The sequence below is a fragment of the Lepisosteus oculatus genome, chromosome 10 (assembly GCF_040954835.1).
Source record: "Lepisosteus oculatus isolate fLepOcu1 chromosome 10, fLepOcu1.hap2, whole genome shotgun sequence".
In the NCBI taxonomy this organism is placed as follows: domain Eukaryota; kingdom Metazoa; phylum Chordata; class Actinopteri; order Semionotiformes; family Lepisosteidae; genus Lepisosteus; species Lepisosteus oculatus.
This window is the reverse complement of record NC_090705.1, coordinates 36,233,083-36,255,469: the sequence shown is the minus strand read 5'-3', so window position 1 is coordinate 36,255,469 and position 22,387 is coordinate 36,233,083. Positions and strand designations below refer to the sequence as shown.

General features: G+C 36.2%; 1 protein-coding gene across 4 annotated transcripts; it reads left to right on the top strand.

Annotated features, from left to right (window-relative positions):
- Positions 1–54: 54 nt before the first annotated feature.
- tert (telomerase reverse transcriptase) lies at positions 55–20,689 on the top strand. Of its 4 annotated transcripts, XM_015356822.2 has the most exons (16): positions 55–436; positions 1,113–2,271; positions 2,710–2,899; positions 3,696–3,864; positions 4,358–4,534; positions 5,375–5,536; positions 6,190–6,285; positions 6,492–6,577; positions 7,497–7,610; positions 8,529–8,600; positions 10,376–10,561; positions 13,898–14,024; positions 14,976–15,037; positions 17,717–17,841; positions 18,154–18,291; positions 19,761–20,689. In XM_015356822.2, exons 1-16 carry the CDS (start codon positions 203–205, stop codon positions 19,862–19,864), a joined length of 3,201 nt encoding a protein of 1,066 aa, XP_015212308.2. In that variant the 5' UTR covers positions 55–202; the 3' UTR covers positions 19,865–20,689. The 4 variants fall into 4 exon arrangements, 2 of the variants coding, with proteins under 2 accessions (XP_015212308.2, XP_069051248.1); XR_011190775.1 differs by lacking the exons at positions 18,154–18,291; positions 19,761–20,689 and adding an exon at positions 17,043–17,207 and having other exon boundaries at positions 17,717–17,797; XR_011190774.1 differs by lacking the exons at positions 18,154–18,291; positions 19,761–20,689 and adding an exon at positions 17,043–17,207 and having other exon boundaries at positions 14,951–15,037; positions 17,717–17,797.
- Positions 20,690–22,387: the final 1,698 nt, after the last annotated feature.

The following is a 22,387-nucleotide window of genomic DNA, read 5'->3' as shown; positions in this document are numbered from 1 at the left end:
CAAGTGACTATAGAATTGCGAGGGGAAAAGATCCTGTTTTGATTGGGTTGAAAAAGAAGACAGGTATTTCTGAACTGCGGCCTCCGGAGAAGTTAGAGATTTCGGAAGGAGCAGCTTGACCAGATTTGAAGAAGCGGTGATGGATTAAGTGGATCGGTAGAGAGCAGCTGTCGATTGCAGTGTTTTGGTGCGTGGTACTACGATGTCTAGGGAGAATATCAAGCTTTTTGACCCAGTGTTGCGTATCCTAAGATCTGTGTATTCATCTGTGCTGACATTGGAGGAATACATCGCCGGCATTCGTTTCAAAGAGGACAACAGACAGCCTCTGGTGTTAAGCACTGACAGCGCGAAATACAAAAAATTCATTACAAGCATCATTGTTTGCACTTCCGCCGACAGCAAGGCTTTGGCACAGCCCACCAGTTATGAACAGGTATTGATTGAATGAATTCTTGCGTATCCTTCAAATAAGCAGCTGCTCAATTAATGGCTTTAAGTAACTATGTACGGTATGTAAGAATTTGTTACCTTATTTAGTAGTATTTTATACATATATATAGCATGCAAAGGCTGTGCAATAAATACATGATGAGAGAAAACTACATGTACGTTTAAAAAAGGAAAATCACGTTTCAAACCTGTATTTGAATTTCTAAAAATGCACACAAAAAAGACTAGTGTTATTACTGGTCCTGCACTCATTGTGGATTAATTTCGAGAATTAGAAAAGAAATCAACAATCAGGTACAGCAGGTTAGTTCTCCATAGCATTATAATAAATGTATTATTTGAAGTGTCGGAGTCCTTGGGTTTAAATGGCACGAAGATTATTTCAGTTCTGTGTTACAAAATTAACCTCACACGATAAATCATTAAGATGTGTTATCATAATATCGTTTTCTTACCAATATTGATACAATGAAACACTATTCTGGAGGGCTCAAAACAGTGTCAGTGGAAGTGCTTTTAAAGGCTTTGGAAAACAAGCGTATACTTGTGTAGGAAGGCTAGAGTCGAAACCATTTTTAATTAGTATATTATTATATATAAAATAATCGATAGCAATTGTTTAATTTTTCTGCATTTTATTTTTCCAATCCTTTTATCAGCTTTGTACACTGAAAGAACTGGTCTCCATCATTCTGAAGAAGATCATGCAGAAGAAAAAAAGAAATGTTCTGGCACATGGACTGAAGGGCGTCGGTGAAAACTGTGCTTCCGTTTTTTCTCAACAAAGTAACCACTGCACCTCTGCTATCAGCAGCGGTCCGCTGTGGGATCTCCTACTCCAAAGGATTGGAACTGCTGTTATGATGCATCTCTTGGAGTCGTGTGCTCTCTTCACAACAGTAGCCCCTTCTTGTCTTTACCAGGTTGCTGGGATCCCTGTATACGATCACTTCATCACTGGGGATAATTACTCCTCATTTAAATGTGTGAGGCTTAGGTCACTGCACAACCGATTTAATGTGCTCTTGCAGCTGGCAAAATCTAAAGTAAATTTCTATAGAAACCGTAGGAAGTCGCAGAAGAGGATGAGGAAACACCAGAAAAAGCGAGGTGCCCCAGGTCCCCGCCAAAACATCAGCAAAACTGACAGTGAGGGGCCTCCAACCAAGAAGGCCAAGAAAGAGCCAGGGTGCAATACTATAGAGGAGAGAAAGCAAAAGGCAAAAAAAGCCCCTGTTTCAGCTGTATTTTTCAAGGCCCAAAGCATGTTGTATTCAAGCTTCAAGTCTTCTGTCCTGAGCAAACAACCGAAAGTACAGTCCAGGGCTGATCCTGTGAAGCAGATAAACTCTAATGCAGAAGATCTTGTGAAGGACATATTTTTATGCAGAAAGGGATTTGATGGCAGGAAAAAAATCCCCAAGCGTTTCAAAAGCATGCTTGGCACATTTAGCCAGTTGCTTAAAAATCATAGAAAATGTCCATTTCACCTTTTCTTAGAAAGGACTTGCTCAGAAGAACCCACAGGTCAAAACACAGTGGCAAAGGCAACTGGAAGTTTGGACTCAAAAGAGCCCAGTGATTTCCAAGGTCTTCTTTCAAAAGAAACCAAACCCACACAGGTTTATATGTTCATAAGGGAGTGCTTAAAATACATTATTCCATTTCAGCTGTGGGGTTCACAACACAATTTCAATAGATTTTTAATAAACGTTAAAAAATTAATTTCCATGGGGAAGTTTGACAGACTGTCTCTTCAGGAAGTCCTTTGGAAGATGAGAGTGCAGGACTGTGACTGGCTTAAGCTAAATAAATCTGGTAAGAAACTTTACAGTTTTCATGGCAACATTTTCTTTACTAAAATCTCCAAAAGAAATGTTAAAATGTTACTCTGGCAGTTTTATTTGTCCATTAGTATTATAGTAAAAAGAGCTACCATATAAGACTTAGGCAATACAAATACAAAAAAGTAATACTGTTGCTAATGACTGTAGTTATGAGTGAGAACCTAAAGGTATTTAACATTTTGATTAGTTCAGCACTTGTGTTACTGGAAGACTAATATGCAACTGTAATGTATGCTGAGCCTTAAAAAACATATCACTATTTACGTTCTTAGGAAACTAAAGTATTCTAATTTTGGATATCGATTAAATGTTTTTGTTGTCATTTTGATGAATTGATCCGTCATGACTGACAGCAAAACACTTGAGTGAATTTTAACATCAATGAATAACAATAACCTTCCTGCCTTAGCTCCCTGTCCTGCGACTGAGCACCGATACCGTGAGAAGATCCTGGCAAGTTTTTTAACTTGGGTTTTGGGCACCTTGGTTATTGTGCTAGTAAGGACATCGTTCTATGTCACTGAAAGCTCCTGGCAAAAAAATATGCTTATGTTCTTTAAAAAGAAGATCTGGAGAAGACTGTGGGACATGGCTATAAGGTACAGTTTTTTTTTTTTCCATTATCACAGATATTGCTTGGCTTACTGCTTTCATTTCAGATGCTCTTTAATGTGAAAGATTTATGGATATGATGATTTATTCAAATCCAGAAAATGCAAAAGCCGTATACTGTTTTCAGTTATTTGGAGTTGCGGAAATTGACAGAATTGTATGTTATGTAGGGTGGCACAGTGGTGCAGTGGTTAGCATTTCTGCCTCACAGTGCTGGGGACCTGGTTTCCATTCCGGACCTGGGGTGCTATCTGTGTGGAGTTTGTGTGTTTTGCTTGTGCTCCTGTGGGTTTCCTCTGAGTGCTTCAGTTTTTTCCTCATTTTTTAGGAAAGCTGGCCCTGGTGTGGGTGTGTGTGTGTTTGTGGTTCTTTGTTTCTGTGTGCCCTGCGATGGACTTGTGTCCTGTCCAAGATGTAGCCTTCCTTGTGTCCGTTGCTTGCCACAAAAGGCTTCAGCTCCCCTATGACTTTGAATTGGATGAAGCAGTTAGAAAATGGATGGATGTTATAGTAGGTAGATCTTCCAACCAGAAGGAAAATGGTAAGCCTTTAATTTGGAGTTTATAGTATATATGTGCCATATACAGAATTCTTCATTTAACTGCAGTATTAGGAAACTCCAGTAGTTTCCTAATTTCTTCCTTATAGATCTAACATAAGCCCTGTCATAATTGGGTTTAATGCGGATGTGATCCTTTACTGTGTGCTCGATGTGCTTACGTGCATTGTTTTTGTAAATCTGAACATCAATAAAAACACCATTTCAAAATGCTTCTTTAACAGCAAGCACCTGTCTCAAGGAGAATTTGTGTCTCTGAGATCAGAGGAATTTGCCAAGGCAACTGTTGCAACAGTGAGGTTTATTCCAAAAAGAAATGGCATGCGACCTATTGTCAAAATGGGAGCAGTGGTGGAACAGAAACCATACAGCAGCCAGAGCAACAGAAGAAAGGTACAGTAGCGCGATAAAGTGACAGTTACTGTAACTACAGCTTTTCAGTCCCTGAGTAGAGTTTTATTTCCCTCTTGTTTCTTAAATTAGATTCACTTTTTTTAACGATTTGGAGCACCCAATTACAATATGTTTTTCGCGTCTTGGTTCACAGCTAGGAATCCTTCTGCCACGCATTTTGTTTGCTCATTCTTTGGTAGTAATTTAGTCTTTTTAATGTTCCCCCTGCCCCTTCCTTCCTGAATCCAAAGGAAGAGGCCAGACACGACAAAGAAAATGTCGTGCCCGATGCCGATTCTGTCTTTGGTCAGCCCATCGTCCACTGGGCACTCATTCCAAATTTTAATTAAAGAACATAAATTGACAGGAGTTGGTGTTAGAAGTGGAATAGTAAGAACCTCCATTAGACGAACGCCAAACAGTTTTGATCTGTTTTGTAAGAGCTCTGAAATTGTTCTATGTTGTGTTTACAATTCTCCTCCCCTTCATCTAGTCCTTCAATATCCAGCTTCGAAACCTCTATGACATCCTCTGTGTGAATGTGACGAAGAGGCCCCACCTGCTAGGCTCCTCTGTGTTTGGTTTACAGGATATATACAGAGTTTGGGGTGATTTTGCAGTAAAAAACAAAGCTCAGAATTTGCCTGCACTTCCAAAATACTTTGTAAAGGTAGGTGTTAGTTTTCTTGTTTGTGCAACTGCTTCATGATGTGAAGTTGTCTGTTTTGTAGGTTTAGTGTTTTTCAGCACATTTACAAAAAGAAGTAGGTTCTCATTAGTTTCAGCATAAAGCGATTTAAAAGATGTGAGTAAACAAAGACTGAAAGTTGATAGCCTGTTTTTTACCAACACTTTGCATCATGATAACGAGGCTTTCCTCTGTTTTTATAACAAATATTATTTGGTTTATAATGAAGTTCCTTATTTTGTTATTTGGTCATGTACAAATTCAAAATTATTTTTTAACAATTCATGCCTGTCACAAATGCTCATTAATGTTGGAAAAGATAATCATTTTTTTAGGAATCTTAATTTGGTTTGTTATTAGAAGTGCAACAGTGATCTAAAGTAATTATTGCAATGATATCTTGAAGTAGACTGTTGGAGCGTATTATAAACAAGAATGACATAACATTTTGTTAACTGTTTTATCTCTCAGTGATAAAGCAGTTAAAAAGTGTGCATTCATCTTGGCAAAATTACAATGTGGAGGATTGTTTATAAGTTCTATAAATTGTGCACGCGCATACTGCATGTGTATTTTGCATCCAGATCATGCAATTAAATATACTGGAGAAATCACTGAGAGATTATTATTGTCAAAAACCCAAACATTTTGCATGACTTCCCAGACATCTTTCCTTCTCTATGAAAATAAAAATGCATTCTTCCTTTAAATTGAGCTAAAAAATGTGCTGTATGTTTTATAATCACTCTATACGGGATGGCTCTGTATGGATTTGGAAAGCACCATCTTTTAACCCATCCTGCTTTTTGTGATCTAAATTAGGTTGATATAGCTGGTGCCTTTGACAGCCTCCCACATGAAAAACTGTTGGAAGTGGTGTCTAGTGTTCTAAAGCCTGTGATGGACCAAGAGTATTGCATCCGGCGCTATGCACAGATCTGGGCTGACTCCAATGAAGGACTGAAAAAAAATTTCAGAAGACATGTACAGTGGACACGTTTTCTAATCTGCTTTGTCCTGAGTATATAGTACTTAAAGATGGTAACTCTTATTTTTGCTGGAGAAAAGTGGTTGAGCTGAGATGCCAGTATCTCTGAGTTCTACAAGGAAAATCTTAAATAGTAGATAGCAGAATCCTATTCTACTGTACGTGTCTTTTGTTTTTATGACTACAGGAAGGAAGTAGTGAGAAGAATCCTTTAAACTTTACAGCGTTTTTGTTTTATCATATTGAGACCTGTCAGATTTTTTTCCTAAGTAATGGTTATTTATTATTTTTTTCTGTTAAAGTTTAGCTGACAGATAACACAAAACATTTCGTTTTTATTCTGCTGTTTCAGTAATTGTCATTTAATCGTTATTTAACTGTACGTTACTGTACTTTAAAAATTGTTTTATGTTTGTATCGCGCAGGTTCAGTTGTGAAGCAAACTTCATGTATATACTGTAAGAAGGAATTTGTGGCATTATGTTAGTGCTGCTGAATATAGTGACCAATAAAGAAATGTTCTAAGGTATTTTGTACAAAAATTCTAGTATGACTATAAGGAAGTGCTGTTTAGCTTTTTACTCTGCTATTCTTGCTGTATTGGAACATGTTTATTTAATTACTACCTTCACATCTTTACTGTCTTAAGGCCACAACGTTGGGAGACTTGTTGCCCAACATGAGATCTTTCACAGCTGTGCAGCAAAAAAAATCAAATTTGCGGAATGCAATACTGGTTGAACAGGTGAGTCTCTGGCATTCTTCTTACTGTACATTTCAGTTTTAAAATGTGGTTTTGTGGAAGACTAAACAGCCAGTGTTTAATCTGCAGGACCTTCTGTCTTGTGAAAGAGATCTTACAAATTAAATGTATATTATTGCATTGTAAGATGATTAAATGCAAACTAAAATATAAGACGTGTGTTTCCTTATTGTTTTGTTTATTTGCAGGGCCTTTCAATGAATGTGTTTGGTCACGAGATGCTTACATTCTTCCAGGAAATGCTTGCAAATGTTGTCCTCAGGATTGGGAATAAGTAAGCCAAAGTACTTTCTAAATACAGTACGTATGTCTAGAGGATTTATTTCTGAAAAGATAGCTCTTTGGCTTTATTAATACAGTAATGGCTGAGTGGCCATCAGTTGTCAAGCATAGTCTTGCATTAAATAATTTACTGACAAAAAAAAATCTAATACATTATTTAAAAAGGAGAGTCTTATATAACCTTACAACTACAACAACGGTTTCTCCTTTCTTTTTTGTCCAGCAGACTTTAAAAGTTATATTATTAAATGTGAGAAGTCCACTGCCTGCACATTTTTAAGTGTCTCTGGTATGGCTGTGTACAGAGATTCGTGTCCAAATGTCCCAAAATAATAGGTATTCAGAACTTATGATTGGTCCACTTGGCGCTCCACTAATATTAATTTTTTCCATCTTATTAGGATGCCTTGGATTTGTTAATTCTGTCATTAAAATTTAGTCAAATCTAGCATCCTCTAAATACAAAAGAGACCTGCAGATATATTGGCAAGCACAAACTAGAGAAGGAAATGACACTTACTGTAGGAAGGGTAATGATCTGCATTTTTGCTTTGAAATAATAAAGTAATCTTAAGCATGACATTAGGAAAACATAAAATCAGTGAGCACCAAAATTACGTGTATGCCCTAGCATTGCAGAAACTGCATCTAGAGTAAAGCAGGGTTCTTTGGAAGTTTCATACATTTTATCTTTGTATTAATTATGATACAAAGGTGCCCTTTAGATTACACAACACATAAAACATTCCTCTCGATCTCTTATTTAAGTTTCTTTATTTTTTCAGGTGAAATAATGTTTTGCTCTTTTCCATAAAAGTTTAATATGACTACAGTATAGTATTGTGCATGTGTTACAGCGCAAAAGCATCTTTATGACTGAATGGAGTGATTGGCTATTCTGATGTTCCTAGAACCTACAGACAGTGCTGTGGAATCCCTCAGGGCTCCATTGTGTCCACTCTGCTGTGCAGCCTGTGTTATGGAGACATGGAGAATAGGATTCTTGGGGACTTGAAGGAAAATGGGTAAAGAGCAGCTGTTTACTATTAGGTTTACTGTTGAAAAGTTTGTTAAATCTAAAGTCAACTGTAGTAAAACCTGTGGAAATAAATTTGAGGGTGAAATATAACGGCATTATGTAATCTGTAGGAAACCATGGTAGTATGAAATGATGTGGAAATGTACTGTGGTAAATGCAGAGGTTTCTTTAGTTGTCTTCTTCTTTTATCCTTTAAACTGTAAGGAACATACTGCATACCATTACAAAAAGTAGAGATTTGGGGTGTATGTAAAGTTGGTTTTACCACTTGCTGTTATTTTCCAAGTAAGAAATAAATTGCCAGAAGAAAACACTTTTAGGTAGAGTGGCCATTTTGTTCTGTCTTGCCATCACTACTTGCATAATTTAAAATGATAGGTTCTGAGATGGCTGATGCTGTATTGCAATGTCTCAATGCTTGCTTTTCAAAGAACTGAAGCCCTGAATTCAAGGACTTTAATTATATTTAGTGGCTGTGCTATCAAGACATGAAAGACATTATCAGAGAATACCAAGCCTGTTTCAAACATAGGCCTCAGTTAAGGGAAGCCTTTACATTTGTGTTTGTATAGATGGACATTGTCCAAGATCCTCCTCATTCCAAGTTGGATTATCTCCAAAAGGCATTTCTGGCTTTTGTTTGAAGTAAATTTTATAGGTTCTGCTCAAATAAAACTCTAAGAGGGAATTGTTTTTCTTGGATTGTGTTGGTTATGGCAGTGGAAGGCAATTGGCAGAAGCAATTTTTGAGGGCTTAACAACATCAATCACCTCTGACCAGCAGGTGGCTCTGTAGACCTGTTCTTGGATTAAAGATCTGCTTAGGGGGAAGAACTAGGTGATGGCTCTTTATTTGACTTTTTCAGTTCTATTTATGGGCTGGCTTTGTTTTTGCTCTTTCCAGGTGTTTGCTGAGATTGGTTGATGATTTTTTGCTCATCACTCCCCACTTGTCCAAAGCACAGATGTTTCTCAGGTATTACTTTTCTTCACGATGGAGGTGTCTATGACGGACACGGTGGACTAACCAAGAGAAACATTTTAATATAACAAGCTAAACACTTGATCAGAATGCTATTTAGAATCCAATAGGTTTAGTGTTTCAATCTTTAATTTCAATTAAGCTGATTTTTCATGACATTGAAGAGCTTTATTTTGTGGCACCTATAGTAAAATTACCTAGCAGTATGATGTTAAATTGGTGTAATGTGATGATACGTTGACACATTACAGGATTTCATATCCTACATAAATGTACAGAAAATATGAAGACCTAATTATTAGTGCAGTAAGATTATAAATCCTGTTCTACACTTTAGTTATAGTTGTTTAAGTCATAACCCCGTGTGGTTTGTATAATCAAGTTCTACATAAAGGGGTAAAATATCTGGACCACCTTTGTTCAAATTTTGCCAATGGTTCTAAAGAAAACTTGCTCATAGGCAGCTGTTTTAACCAAAAGTAACTGCCATGTTGGAGGGGATATGAAGAGATGTCCACCCAGCCACCACCACCAGTCTTTTATGAACCCCCATCCAAATTGCACTTCAAATATTTTGAACCTGGGAACATGTCCTCAGAACATGAGTTAGTGTCCAATGGAATCCCTCATTTCAGTAAAACCTGTGTCAGCTCTCTTAAACTGGACATGTCTGGTTTTCACTTATCAATGTCGAGAGATTAAGCTTTTCAAAAACACCCTTTCTTTTGCATTAAGGGCTGTATTTAATTTTCTATTAATTTCCCATACAGATTGTAAAAACAAATGTCCTTTTCAAAAGCATACTGTCCAAAACGGAAGCCAAATTTCTATTAAACAGGCACTGCAGCACTATTTTTTATATTTTGTGGTTAGAATTGGCATTGATGAGTGCACTTAAAACCACAATGAAAGTAAACTGTACACAGTAATGTGTAAAACCTCAAATTAAAATCACAAAACAAAATCCAGTTATGCAAAATACCACCATATTGCTGTCATTGTCTGTGATTTAGAACGAGGCAACGAAACTTCTGGTCACATGAAGCGACCCTATTACTTTGTAACCAGCAGGCTTTTGAGTTCAGTTTTAATCCAATAAAAATATTTCTCGGGACTTTGAAATGGTTTTGCCAAAAAATACTACTTGTTAACTCTGCATGCAGATCACATTGGAACATTTCTGCAGTGAAATGTCTGCTGCACAACCTCTACTTATTCGCTCCTTCATTGTATTACATTGGTCATTACAGTGACTAGGGCTGCTTCAGAACACAATTCTCACAAACCCTATCTTGCCCATTGAGAGACCAGCTTTTACAACAACATGCCAACCTGCAGTACTTATTCAAAGTTCATGATTTTGTGTGCAATTTGGAATTTTTAGCATTTTGCGATGCCGTTGATTAATATCTGCTCTGAGAAATTGGGATCTCAGTTCCCTTTAAGAGGGCTCTAAGTTTACTTATTGATTTTAACTGCTAATATACCAAAAACTCACTCATACAGTATGTGGTATATAGCGGTAAAAGCGAGAGACTGGTGAAACAACAAAGTAACAGTGATAGGGGATCACATTTGGATGCTGTTGCATTCTGAAAAAGAATAACCAAAACAGTCTAGTTATAGTTGTGGAACCTTGGAATATTTTTTTTCCTTCTTTGGTTAAACATTGAAAAAGGGGTGTCTTTCAGACAACTGAATAAGCAGTGAATTGATTTCCAGTTTTTATGAATATAGTTAGTAACTTTGTTGCACCCTTTTTGTCTCAGAATTCTGGCAGCCGGGATCCCTGAATATGGCTGCGTCATTAACCCTCAGAAGATCGTGGCTAATTTCCCCATCGATAACATCCTGAACTGCTCTGGGGCCCTACAGCTGCCATTAGAGTGCTTGTTCCCCTGGTGTGGCCTTCTGCTGGATACCCATTCACTTGATATCTTCTGTGACTATGGAAGGTAGGGAAAGTAAGATGCATCAAGGGTACTGCTAGCTGTGCAAAGGGCATCACGTCATTGTAATGACAAACCTTTCTCTGAAACGACTAGCCCACAGATCAGCTGAGAACACTTTACAACACAGTGACAATTGCAGAAGACAAAGTAGCAAACAGAGTGATGTTCTATTCGATTTTAGACTGTAAGTCGCGTATATGAAAGAGATAATTCTACCTTTTTTTTTAAACTGTTCCCTGTCCTTTGTCCTTTAATCTTTGTGAGATGTGTGTGATAATGCTAAATTTAATATGCTGTATAAAACTTTATGACCACTGCAGATGTTGGCAGTGATGTATGAGTTCATAGATTACAAACCTATTCTAAAAGGATACTGCGTTGCCCATCAAGTCTCTGTGTAGTGTTAAGGGTAAATCAAACAGCTGATCTATAATGTATGTTTGTATTTTGAGGAATTAAGACCTTGATTGTACACTGTCCAACATCTACGATGTATTACGTTAGTGTGGGCATAGAGGCTGCACTCATTTATTATAGGTGATTATACTGTATTGATCTGTTAAGCACATGAATTGGTATACACAGGCTGCTATAGTGCTGTGTGATTGACAAAGCATTTGGATATTTTGTTGAATTTTGTCAGATTCCTGCAGTTGCCTTTTTCCAGATAAGGGCAGTACTGGGTTTAAAAACCCACTATGGTGATGAGCATGTGCCCTGTCACAGTGGACTGGAACTATACAAACACTTGCTGAGTTACACCATAACCCTAACCCTTAGCATAACCTATCCACCATCCAGCACATATTATAACGTAAACGTAATTAAAATTATAACTTAAACCCTGACGTACTGTATAACAGGGACCACCTGTAGCACACTGATCTTTATTTGGGCTTTATTTAGTTTCTGGTACAGTTACTAGGAGAGAAATGTTGACTGTATCGCGGCTATCATAATTTAAATTTAAATTTAATGAAAAAACATTCAGTGAAGTACAGACTTCACAACTAAGATATTATTTGTAATGCAGTTCTGTTTAAAGCTATCAGGAATGTATGTCAAAGAGATGATGTGGTTATTGTTTAACCAAATTTGAGCATTGTCACTTTACAACTGGTTTATCACTTAACAAGCTATACCGAAATTATGGTAACGTAAGATAACGGTAAGGTACTTTGTATTTCTCCTTTGCTGTTTTTAATTTTTAGTTCTCAAAACAGTATTCCAGGTATGGTATGGAATGGTATTAAGCCGGATTCTTGCCTCTACATTTAGATCCTCCCAGGAATACATTTTTAAATGCGGACTGTTAACAGTCATTGCTCATTTCGAAAGTCCATGCCTGCCAGCACTCATGTCGGAAATCCATGCCTTCCCTTGACATTGTGCTACATTTATGTGCATGGCAGCTCAAGATTTGTGCAAGTGGACACTCTACTCAAAGCACTTTTCAGGTAATGGACATTTCCCTCAACCACCACCAGTGTGCAGCCCCACCTGGATGATGTGACGGCAGCCATAGTGCACCAAAACTCTCACCACACATCAGCTATCAGTGGGGAGGAGAACAGAGTGTTGAAGCCAATTCATAGATGGGGATTTTGAAAATGTTAGTAAAGTCTCTACCTTTAGTTGTATAGTCACAATTGCAGTTATATTGATGTAGGTAAGGCAGATGGGCAGATGTAAGAAAGACAGATTTAAATATTGAAAATGTAAGTTTCAGAATAACCACAACAAGAATTCTTGTGTGTTAATAAATTTAAAAGATTATTATTAAACCTTTTTGTGATATCTGGTCTGTCGTAATAGGAAACTGCACTGTGAGACAAGTATTCCTGAGCTATTGCTATCTATAATAAACAGTTTTTATTAGTTTCCAGAAAGAGTAGTAATATTTAATATACTTAAAACAGTAAAGATTAAATTGTTTTTATTTATTTTCTGTGAAATATCTTTGCTTAATTACCAAATTAAACGGCTTCTAAGAAATGTTCAAACATTATCATAGCCAGTGTGGATTATCGCAATAATTTATTGTCTTTTATACCTGCCATAAAAAATAACTTAACCTTTTGTCTCAAAGTATCTGATTTTTTTTTCTATTCATGGTACTTTACATCAAGATAACTGTGTTGTCACCTGCCAGTTCCTACAGTACTTCTTAATGAGGAGAAAACTGCATTTGTATACGCAGATTGTTTATGTGCAGGTGATATTTAAGAGGTTTTAGTAGAAAAACAACCAATTGATTGAGTAAATCTTGATGCTTGGAGTAATAACCCAACATAACCAGAAACAATGAAGTATTACATTTCTTTTTAAAACCTGTACAAAAGAACTTATGGCATCTGTTGTTCAAAGGGAAGGTTTGTTATTTAAAGGCAATGGTACAGTATGTTTTGCAACCTCCTCTCTTTGGCAAACCAATAATGTTGAATTGCATAAACTGACTACTTTATACTTTCTGTGAAGTAGGGATTTGTATTTGCCTGGATATTAAAGTTAAATTTACACTGTTTTCTTATATAAATCCTGACACTATTGCTTGGATTTAATTACTTTGTTTCTGCTGATGTGTAGGAGTTGGTGAATTATTTTTATTTTTTCCTCGAGTGCTATTAATTTGACTCAATATTAACTACATACTCTTTAAGGGATGGCCATTTGTCACTTTGTCACATGCAGAAATCAAACACTTTTATGTCTGACATACCACATTACTTTTCTTTGAGAAATGTGACAGGTGCATTTTCATAAAGATCACTAAATTCTTACAGATGCTACAGTAGTTTGTACCCAATTTATATGGTTAACACTGTAGATATCCTGAAGGTTGTCTTTTGTTTTTGATTCTGGATAAGATTTCATTATCATTCATAAATACCTCTGAACACATGGATAACATTTTGTAACCATCTTCACACTTTGGTTTATGAATAGAACAGTATGTTCATTAGTAACTTATTCACTGACCTCAGACTAGGTCATTATTCCCTTTATGCTTGACTGAAGTTGCTCAGGTGTTAGGTTCTATGTTAATTTCAGTCCTGTTACCATGATCTTTACTTTCCCTATGGGAATCCACAGCATAGAAAATGGATTGGATCAGCAGTTTGTATACAACAGAACATTAGGTCATCTGATCTAAGACATATTAGTTCCTTTTGCGTAATAGAGAGGCTTATCTATTAGGAATGCTTTGGTATCCAGATAATTATTAAGCATATGTCACCTTTTTGAGTAATTCAATCACTCGTCCACAAAGAGTAAGACTTCATACTGGAGAAATTATACAACTAAAATATTATTCTTTGGTATTTTTTCATCTATTAGTTATGCTGGAGTGTCCATTCGCTACAGTTTGACCCTTGGTTCAACATCTCAGCCTGGGCAGCACATGAGGAAGAAACTTTTGTCAGTTCTGAAACTCAAGTGTCATGCCATCTTCCTCGACTTGAAGGTATGATTTAAAAAAAAAAAGATAATGGAATACTGGTTTTCATGGCTCTCTTGTTTTAAATTCGCCCATTTGTGATACTGACAGAAGTGTACGCATACATCTCTGATTCAATTTCTCGGATAAGTCAAAATAAATAAGACCATTCTGTCATAACCCGTCTTCAAAATCATTGCTTTTTCCATTATTGAAAATGAAATCCCAAAACCATGTGAAGTTCCTTTTTCTATTTGAAGTTTTCCTCTATCCAACATATTCAGCTTTAGATTCTGCAAGGTATAACTACAGTATAGAAATCCTTTAATAAAAAAGATAATATAGCACAGAATTTTCTCAGGTCGTCTAGAAGCAAATTTCTTTTTACGTACATTTTATTAAAAATTATCATTATAAATGACGAAGAAATATGCTATTTGCTACATTGCAAAGGTTGTCTCTCCCTGAAGGTTTCTGTTAGGCATCTGTAAACCATCGGTAAAATTTATGTTCAATTTACTGTTCAGGCAATTTAATTTCTCTTGGATTTATTCAAAATTATGGAAGCTCACACTCTTCATAGAAACAGGATTATTATTGTGGGTATTGCACAATTTATTTAATCAAATTCTTCTGTTCGAAGCCCCACAACTTCAGTTCTAGAAAATGCTTAATGGACATGTGGAATGATGAAAAGTTTCAAAGGATTATTGAAATATGCTAATTCTTACAAACATAGCTAATTGGGGTAGGAGGCATATTAAATGTGTATATGATTTAGTAGTCCTTCCATTTATATAACCTGCATGTATTTAATATATTGTCAGACTTTTAAGAATTAGTTCTAGTTTTGGTGTATAAAGGACAGAAAACTTACATCGTATTTTATAGTATTCTTCTACTTTGGCTTTAAAGTAGCATACCTGTTACCTGTGTTATTCTTTTCCCCTCAGTTGTACTGTATGTCTTTCACTACAGATCAACAGTCAACAGGCAGTGTACCTCAACATTTACAAAATACTCCTTCTTCAAGCATACAGGTAGGAGATATTTAATTTCACTGTTTTTGTTTCCCTAAAATGCATACTGGATGTGATATGTAATGAAAACAACACCCAAATCTTCTGCTATGCATAACTTAATGCAGTCTGTCTTTGAAACTGCTAGGAATTAATGACAAATCAGTAATTGTAAGTAGGATTGTGTATTCCTATTTTACTGCCTTTCCAGAATATTTACAGATGTCTTAAGTGAAGTATGAAATGTTATGTTATTCTGTACAAAAATAACCTTTTCACTAAGACAGTGTGTAAAGTAAGCATAGTGTTGATACTAATTGGAATATATTGTAATCTAAGGGTTAAGGATTATAAATGCAACTTCAAAAGATTACTGCAAAATGACTGATGATTTCTAGAGTAAAGGCTTTTGATTTCCTGGTGTACTGTATGTTCATTTGACAGTAAAATGGTTATTACCTACAAGAAAGCCATCAAGTGCCAATGTACTGTGGACTTTAACCTCAGTAGTTAGAAAATAGTATGGAAGGGAAATATTGATTAAACTGAGATTGATGTTTAACAAGTAGGCATTTGTAGACCCATGAGGTTTCTTGCAAGTCTTAAGTTAATGATTCAAGTAGTCTCCAAGGACAAACAGTATAAAGAGACCATTTAAATAACATACTCAGCTTTATCAGCTGAACTGACACAGACTTTAGAGGGAATGCCTGTCAGCATTTTATGTAACTGCTTGATAAAAGTATCATGAAAAAACAGCAGGAGATCTCAAGGAGGAACATTATACTTTACTGTTCTGAATGGTGAAGCAATAGAGTATGACCCAAGTCATAAAATCTTACACTTGTATATGGACTATACTGTACACTTGTACACTGATGTGAGTGTGTTATTTGCGACTTTAGCTGTTTAATGGGAAACTTGGTGAAAAAAAAACAACCAAAAGTTCAGAACAAATCAGGGTCATTGTTTAAGTACTGTGTACTCCAGAAGTTCTTGGTAATTTCCCAGTCTGTGTTTTGTTATTCCATATCACCTATCTGAGTCACACAATGGTCCTTTTCATACATAACATTCTTTGAACTGATGTTTTTAGTATCCAGGCATCTGTGGATACACTAAAAAGTTCTGTGGTGAAATACAACTGGGCTAATATGTCAAATGTGGTCTCGGATCACTAGCTGGAATTATTCAACATTCATGAGTTTAGTCACAGGTCCCCGGTTCATCATTGTTAAATACTGCATGTACAGTAGCTACTGTACTCTTAACTAGGGGGATAGGTAATGGTGATGTCCATGGGAGAACCACAGCAGCTCACTGGGCAGAGTTCATTCTGGTTTCTGTACAGTGAAGTGGATGAGAGACCATGTGACTCCCACCCTGTATGGGATAAATGTCCATAACAAACTAGGGCAATAGGTGTATAGAAATATATATTGCAAGCTGACTTCTTTATATGATTCACGAGGTTGTACTGAGGAGACTTATTTTTGAGCTGTACAGTTTCATTACTGAGGTGTTTTGGAACAAACAGTAGAGTTGCTATATTGTAACCTAATAGCTGCACTTGATATGGATTGATTTTTTTTCACATTAGAGTTTTCCATAAAGATCATACTATACATGTAGGTTTGCCTGTCAAAATGTATCATGATGAAGTGTATTTGTGAAAAGTGAAGCTTTGTTTTTTTCCCTTTATAATTCAGGATTACGGTTCATTTTATACACAGAATACACAGCTGTTCTAAAATAACATTTAATTAATTTAAAGTATTTACAAAATGCAGACTAAATTGTGTACAGTGTGTCTTTGTGATGCACATGCACAAAATGCTCTTCACTTTCATGAGATGGAAAAACAGATTTAATGAATCCGGCTTGGTGTCTTGTACCAAGCTACAGCAAGTGTAAATTCAGCATGCCGAAAAAAACGAGGCTCTTCCATGGCTTGGGGTCATGTGGAACCTCCTGGGGAATGCATTTGCAATATGCTTTAAGCAGTTTTTTCTGTCATCTTTTCTAGCATCTTAAAAAACAGTGAGTAAGACATTAAGCATGAAATCCAGGAAGAAAATAATTTACAGAGTCAGAAGCCATTGGTGGATCAGTAACAACCATAAGAAGTGCAGTGTGTTTTTAAGCTTTCACCGCCTGTTCTTACATTTTTGTGACGAAGGACAAAAGACACGTAAACATATCTTTTAATCTTCCCCATTATGTTGTTTTAATATCATTGAACACTGCTTTGTTTTGACTTTCGAGACCTTTCACAATATCCTACTTGGTTTTCTTCCAATTATAACCTTATAAAATAATGGCATTGATCATTTCAAATATTTTCAGTTCTTATAAGCATATTTGAGATTTGTGACTGACTTGTAGTGTTTTCTCTTGGTTCAGTCTAGGAAAAATAATTGCAATACAGTTCACAGTATCCATTCAAGAACTGATATAATGAATTTTAAAAAATCCTTACGATAATAAAGTGGGAATAAATTGACCATTTTAGAGGTCCTCCATAGCTCCTTTAGCTGTTAGGATTGTATAGAAATCAGACTAGTGTTTCTCTTTACTGAAGCATTTTAGAAATTCACTTTAAAATTCCGTAATGTAAGCAGTGCAATGAAGAATGAAAGTAATGGTGATTAATTGTGATATCTTTTTTGTGCTTGACTAACACAGATACTGTTTTGATAGGTTCCATGCCTGTGTGATAAACCTGCCATTCGGACAGAAGGTCCACAACAATCCCACTTTCTTCTTGACAGTCATCTCCGAAATGGCAGCTTATAGCTACTCAATTATAAGACAAAGGAACAAAGGTGAATATCATTCCTGTGTTCCCATGCAGGTATTTTCCTTCTGTACTTTTGTGCCAGCCTTTCCAAAATGTTTGTGTCATGTTTCATTCTAAAATCCGTAGTATAATGTGGTACTGAAATCTGGGTAATGCACTTTAGCTCCTCATAGTTAATAATTCTAGGAACTACATTATAAAGTTCTCTGCCACTTGGTGGCATTGTAGATCATTATTGTGCATGGTTAGGCACATCCATGTATAGGTTTATAGTGGAAAGTTACAAAAGTACTAAAAGAAAATTTGGTAGAAATGTGTTTTTGCTTTTTTTTAACAGAAACCCAGTTTGGTATGAAAAATGCATCCGGCCTCCTGCCTTTTGAAGCCGTGCAGCTGCTGTGCTACAGTGCTTTTCTTGTGAAGCTGTCAACACACAGATGCACTTACAAATGCCTTCTTGGAAACCTAAAGACATGTAGGTATCTGCACAAGTAACCAGAGCAGCAGCTCTCACTTATTTGCTAATTACAGCAAAAAGCACTTGTAACGATTACGATCCTTGCATAACAGGTGTCAAATTCAGCCAAGGTGTTCACGCCTGGAAACCTAGTAGTAACTTTAATCCTGGTGTAATTTCTGTATCTAAAATCCTTAACTGATATGTATTCTAACCCAGCACCTACAGTATGTTGAAAGAGAGATCACATTTCCAGTGGGACATGGTCACATTATAAAGTGGCAATGTTGGATGGTAAGTGGATACCTTTTAGCCAGAGATTCACATCTTTAAAAAGGAAATATCTAGGGATCATAAGAGGCATAAGCGGTAAAGGTGTCCTCTAGGTACAATTCTATGATCCAGACGTAGTGTTGCAGTTTTGAACCATGGTCCTGTCATTAGCTGACTGTGACCAGGATTCTCCCAGTGCGAGCACACAGTTGGCTCAGTAAACTGTAAGGAATAACATGGCTTGAAAATTAGCACTTGAAATCACTGATACTCAGTTTTAAATGAGGAATTGCCTGAACACATAAAAATATTAACAGTTCTGAATGCCAATGTAAGACGTCTGTCAATGTTTTTCCAAGTACTAAAGAATAACATTAACCTGTCCCATTCTGATGTTACATTAGTATGCACTGTCATATTTTATCCTAACAGACATCTGTGCTGTGTTTAATTGACTTTGTTTTTTAGTAAGATCATGATTTTATTCCTTACTTTTAGATATTGATTATGACCCCTGCAATTTCAGGATAGCATTTATATTAGCATCAGAACGGCAACATGCAAGAGGGGAACATTCTGCCTATCGTGTTCATTTCGTTTTATTTCTCTGTAGTCGTATAGCATGTACTGACTAATGATATAAACACTACACATATGAAATCCCCTTGAAAACCTGCCAACCAGAAAGTTGGAGTTGCATTTGTGCGTTTGGGAGATGTGAGGAAACATAAGTACCTAGAAAAAAAAGAGTGTGAAAAGAACACGCAAACTCTAGACATCAAGGTGCCCCAAGTTGAAACTGAAACCAGGACTCTGGAACTGTGACATAGTAGAGTTAACTGCTATTTCTATCACAGACTGAACAGCTTGTACAGTTTATATGAAGTTTAAAAAGAAACATTTCCCCTACAGTTTAGTTTTTTCATTCTGCTTTGTCCAACACGATCAAAAAACTTGAAACATCCATTATCAGGAAGCTATATTTCCTAGTAATATAGGAAGGCAAAGACTGAGAGCCCATAGCTTCTCGCTCAATTTCAAACGGCCATGTACTGTAGTGTATGTGCACTAAGCTATACGCAAGCTGAACGCCCTCCTCTCATTTGGAAACATCCTTATGTTTTTATTTATTTATTTTTGTTTGTTTCATTACACTGTTGAGTACAGTTGCTGGATTTAACCAGTACATTCATCATTGATATCTCTCTCTGTAGGTAAGAGGCGACTCGAGAGAAAGCTCCCAATGGACACTTTGTGCCTAATCAGGCATGTGACTGATCCTCCATTGCCTCAGGACTTCACAGCCATGACAAGTTAGAAACAGTGTGTTCAGCCTAGAAGAAATCCTACAGTATAACTGACTGGTCTCCATCGACACTTGTAGTACAAGGTACACACCTGCAAGTTTCTGCTGGTGTCCAGCATGTTCTGGACACTTGAAAACTTAAGAGTCTTGGAGAAATCTGAGAATGGTTTGATGTCAGGGTTTATATTACAAAAACAAATTATATAAAGTGAAGCTTTCATATGTCTTAGCACACATAGTAGGCTGTAAAGACGTGTTCATATTAGGTTTGAAATGCTGTTACAGCATAGGAAAACCATTTTTTAAGAGACTTTAAGCTGTAGATTGTACATTGGTACTATTAATTGTTTATAGTACAGAAAAGCTAATGTTCTACCCTTTTTCTAAAACATACCTCCTCCAGCACCACAAATTATTGTTGTTGTTTTTCCAAGCCAGCCTAATGTGGAATGTGTCTTTCCCTCTGTGGAGAAACAGATGTGACAATTTTTCTGTCCTCCTTTGTGAGGGGCAAAATACTTGCTCGGCTTTGTGTCTTCAGCTTTATACATTCCTTATTCTGCCTGGGATGTGTATTTTAGTTCTGTTCTATGAACATTTAATATTCAGACATTTTCAAGGTTTAAAACCTTAATAAGAAAAAAAAAACCTTAACTGCTGAGTTTAAAAAAAATGGTGGATTAACTGACTCGCAAAAAATGTGACTTAAATTGTATAATACATACTGTACTACATTTGTATAAAAAACAGTGTTAATTGAACAGTATTTACCATTTTAATGCACATGGACTATTAGCACTTTAAAGAGTTTAGGTGCTTTACATTTCCAATTAAAATGCAGACTTTAAAAAGCAGTGTCTGTGGTTTGGTGTATCACGCTTAAAAAAAAACAATGTGCTATCGGGTGAATTTGCTACTCATTTTTGAGCGTCTTGAACTTCCTTTCATGCTTCAGTTTTTTGTTTCTGAGGTTACATTACACTGTTAATGTACATCTGTCCCTTGGCTTACAGAAAACCAGTTAAGTTAAAAAACTTTTCTAAACAAAAAACATTTCCAAATGTGTCTGAATGTCATTAATTCATATGTAAGACCTAAAAGTGCATAATCTCAAATTGTGTAACTTTAAAAGTCTGGCAGACGTCCAGTCATAATTGTGAACACCACACGGTTCGGGCAGTGTGGCTGAAGACAAGAGAAAAGATGAAAATATACTTTTTTCACATTGCAACTACAGTTTTGAAATTAATTGTCTTCTGCAGGTAGACTTCTACAGAAGCGGAGAAATCCAGTTATTTCAGACAGCTGCCAATGTTTTCTTTCAAATGTGAAATGTGTAAATTTTCCATAACTAAATTTTCAAGTCTTTAATGTTCAACATAAAACCAAGCCAACATTCTAACTCAGAACTTGCTACTTTTGTTGAAGGCAGTTATTAAAACTGTACAGCACGTTGCAATTAATTTCGCCTGGCAAGGCTAAAAGTTTTTTCTCTGGCTTGGTAGCTATTGTTTAATAGCAAATGGGCCTTCAGGTAGCAAGAGTTGAAATGTTAATGTGCCTTCTTGACAATGAAGAGCTTGTAATGGAATTTAGACTTGAACTCCATGTTTGTTTGATTAGGATTCAACATTTGTTACTCATTTCATTCCAATTGCTCGTGACAACCTTCTGATTCTGTGCTATTTTTAGAAAAAAATATATTCTTATTTCCCACTGCTTAACTTATCTTTAGTTGGCTCAGCTCTTTTCTGTATAGTCTTTTAAAGGTTTTGTAAGAACTTTCCTGATAACCATATCTGTACTTCAGCGGATTAAGAGTTCCAGGTCTGGTATGGCCCTGCATACTGTACTGGGAGAGACTCAACCTTCAAAACTGATGTAGCAGTTTTAAGAGGTTTGGTCTTTTGGGCCCTGAATTCACACTGTGCAATGTAGATGACATCTTGTTGAATGTTTTGTTTTTCCATAACATTATCATGTAGAGTGTAGTGCGAGACAGATGTGTTCCACTTACAGTTTTGATGTTGTATTGGTTTGATTTCTCTTGGGCTCACCCTTAGTATCATTTCTTCTGCTCAGCTTTATAGCAGTTTTGTAGTGAAGGTAATTAACTTCATGAGTTGCTTTATACTAGTAGGACACAGCATCTTTGGTGATTTATAAAATCCCATCTGAGTTTTTATTTAATGTGTCTGTATGTGACATTTTGTGTCATTTTGCTACATTACACAGACAAGTATTAAAGTTGTGATTATATTTTTATTTCATTAACATTTTAATTATTAATATAAAATTAATTTAATATAAAATAATCTAAGGTTAATTGTGTCTTTTAGCAATACATGCTGTGAGGAACAGCAGGATAATGGCATACCAGCCAATGATGGTGGGAGACATTTCACTCTTCAATGTTGTGTGGCTGTAGGAGTGTGGTGTTCTGGGTGGAATCCAGTATTTCACTGTGCTGTATTGAGAGCAGTAGTAGGAGATAGTCCAGTTCCTCTGTGTAGCATGTTCTGCTACTATCTCCTG

What these genes read in the sequence shown, in the direction of transcription:
- tert (XM_015356822.2), top strand. Translation starts at nt 203, where the DNA reads ATGTCTAGGGAGAATATCAAGCTTTTTGACCCAGTGTTGCGTATCCTA. An exon ending in AGCCCACCAGTTATGAACAG is followed by an intron (nt 437 to 1,112) that starts GTATTGATTGAA and finishes TCCTTTTATCAG; the next exon opens with CTTTGTACACTGAAAGAACT. An exon ending in CTCCTTCTTCAAGCATACAG is followed by an intron (nt 15,038 to 17,716) that starts GTAGGAGATATT and finishes CTGTTTTGATAG; the next exon opens with GTTCCATGCCTGTGTGATAA.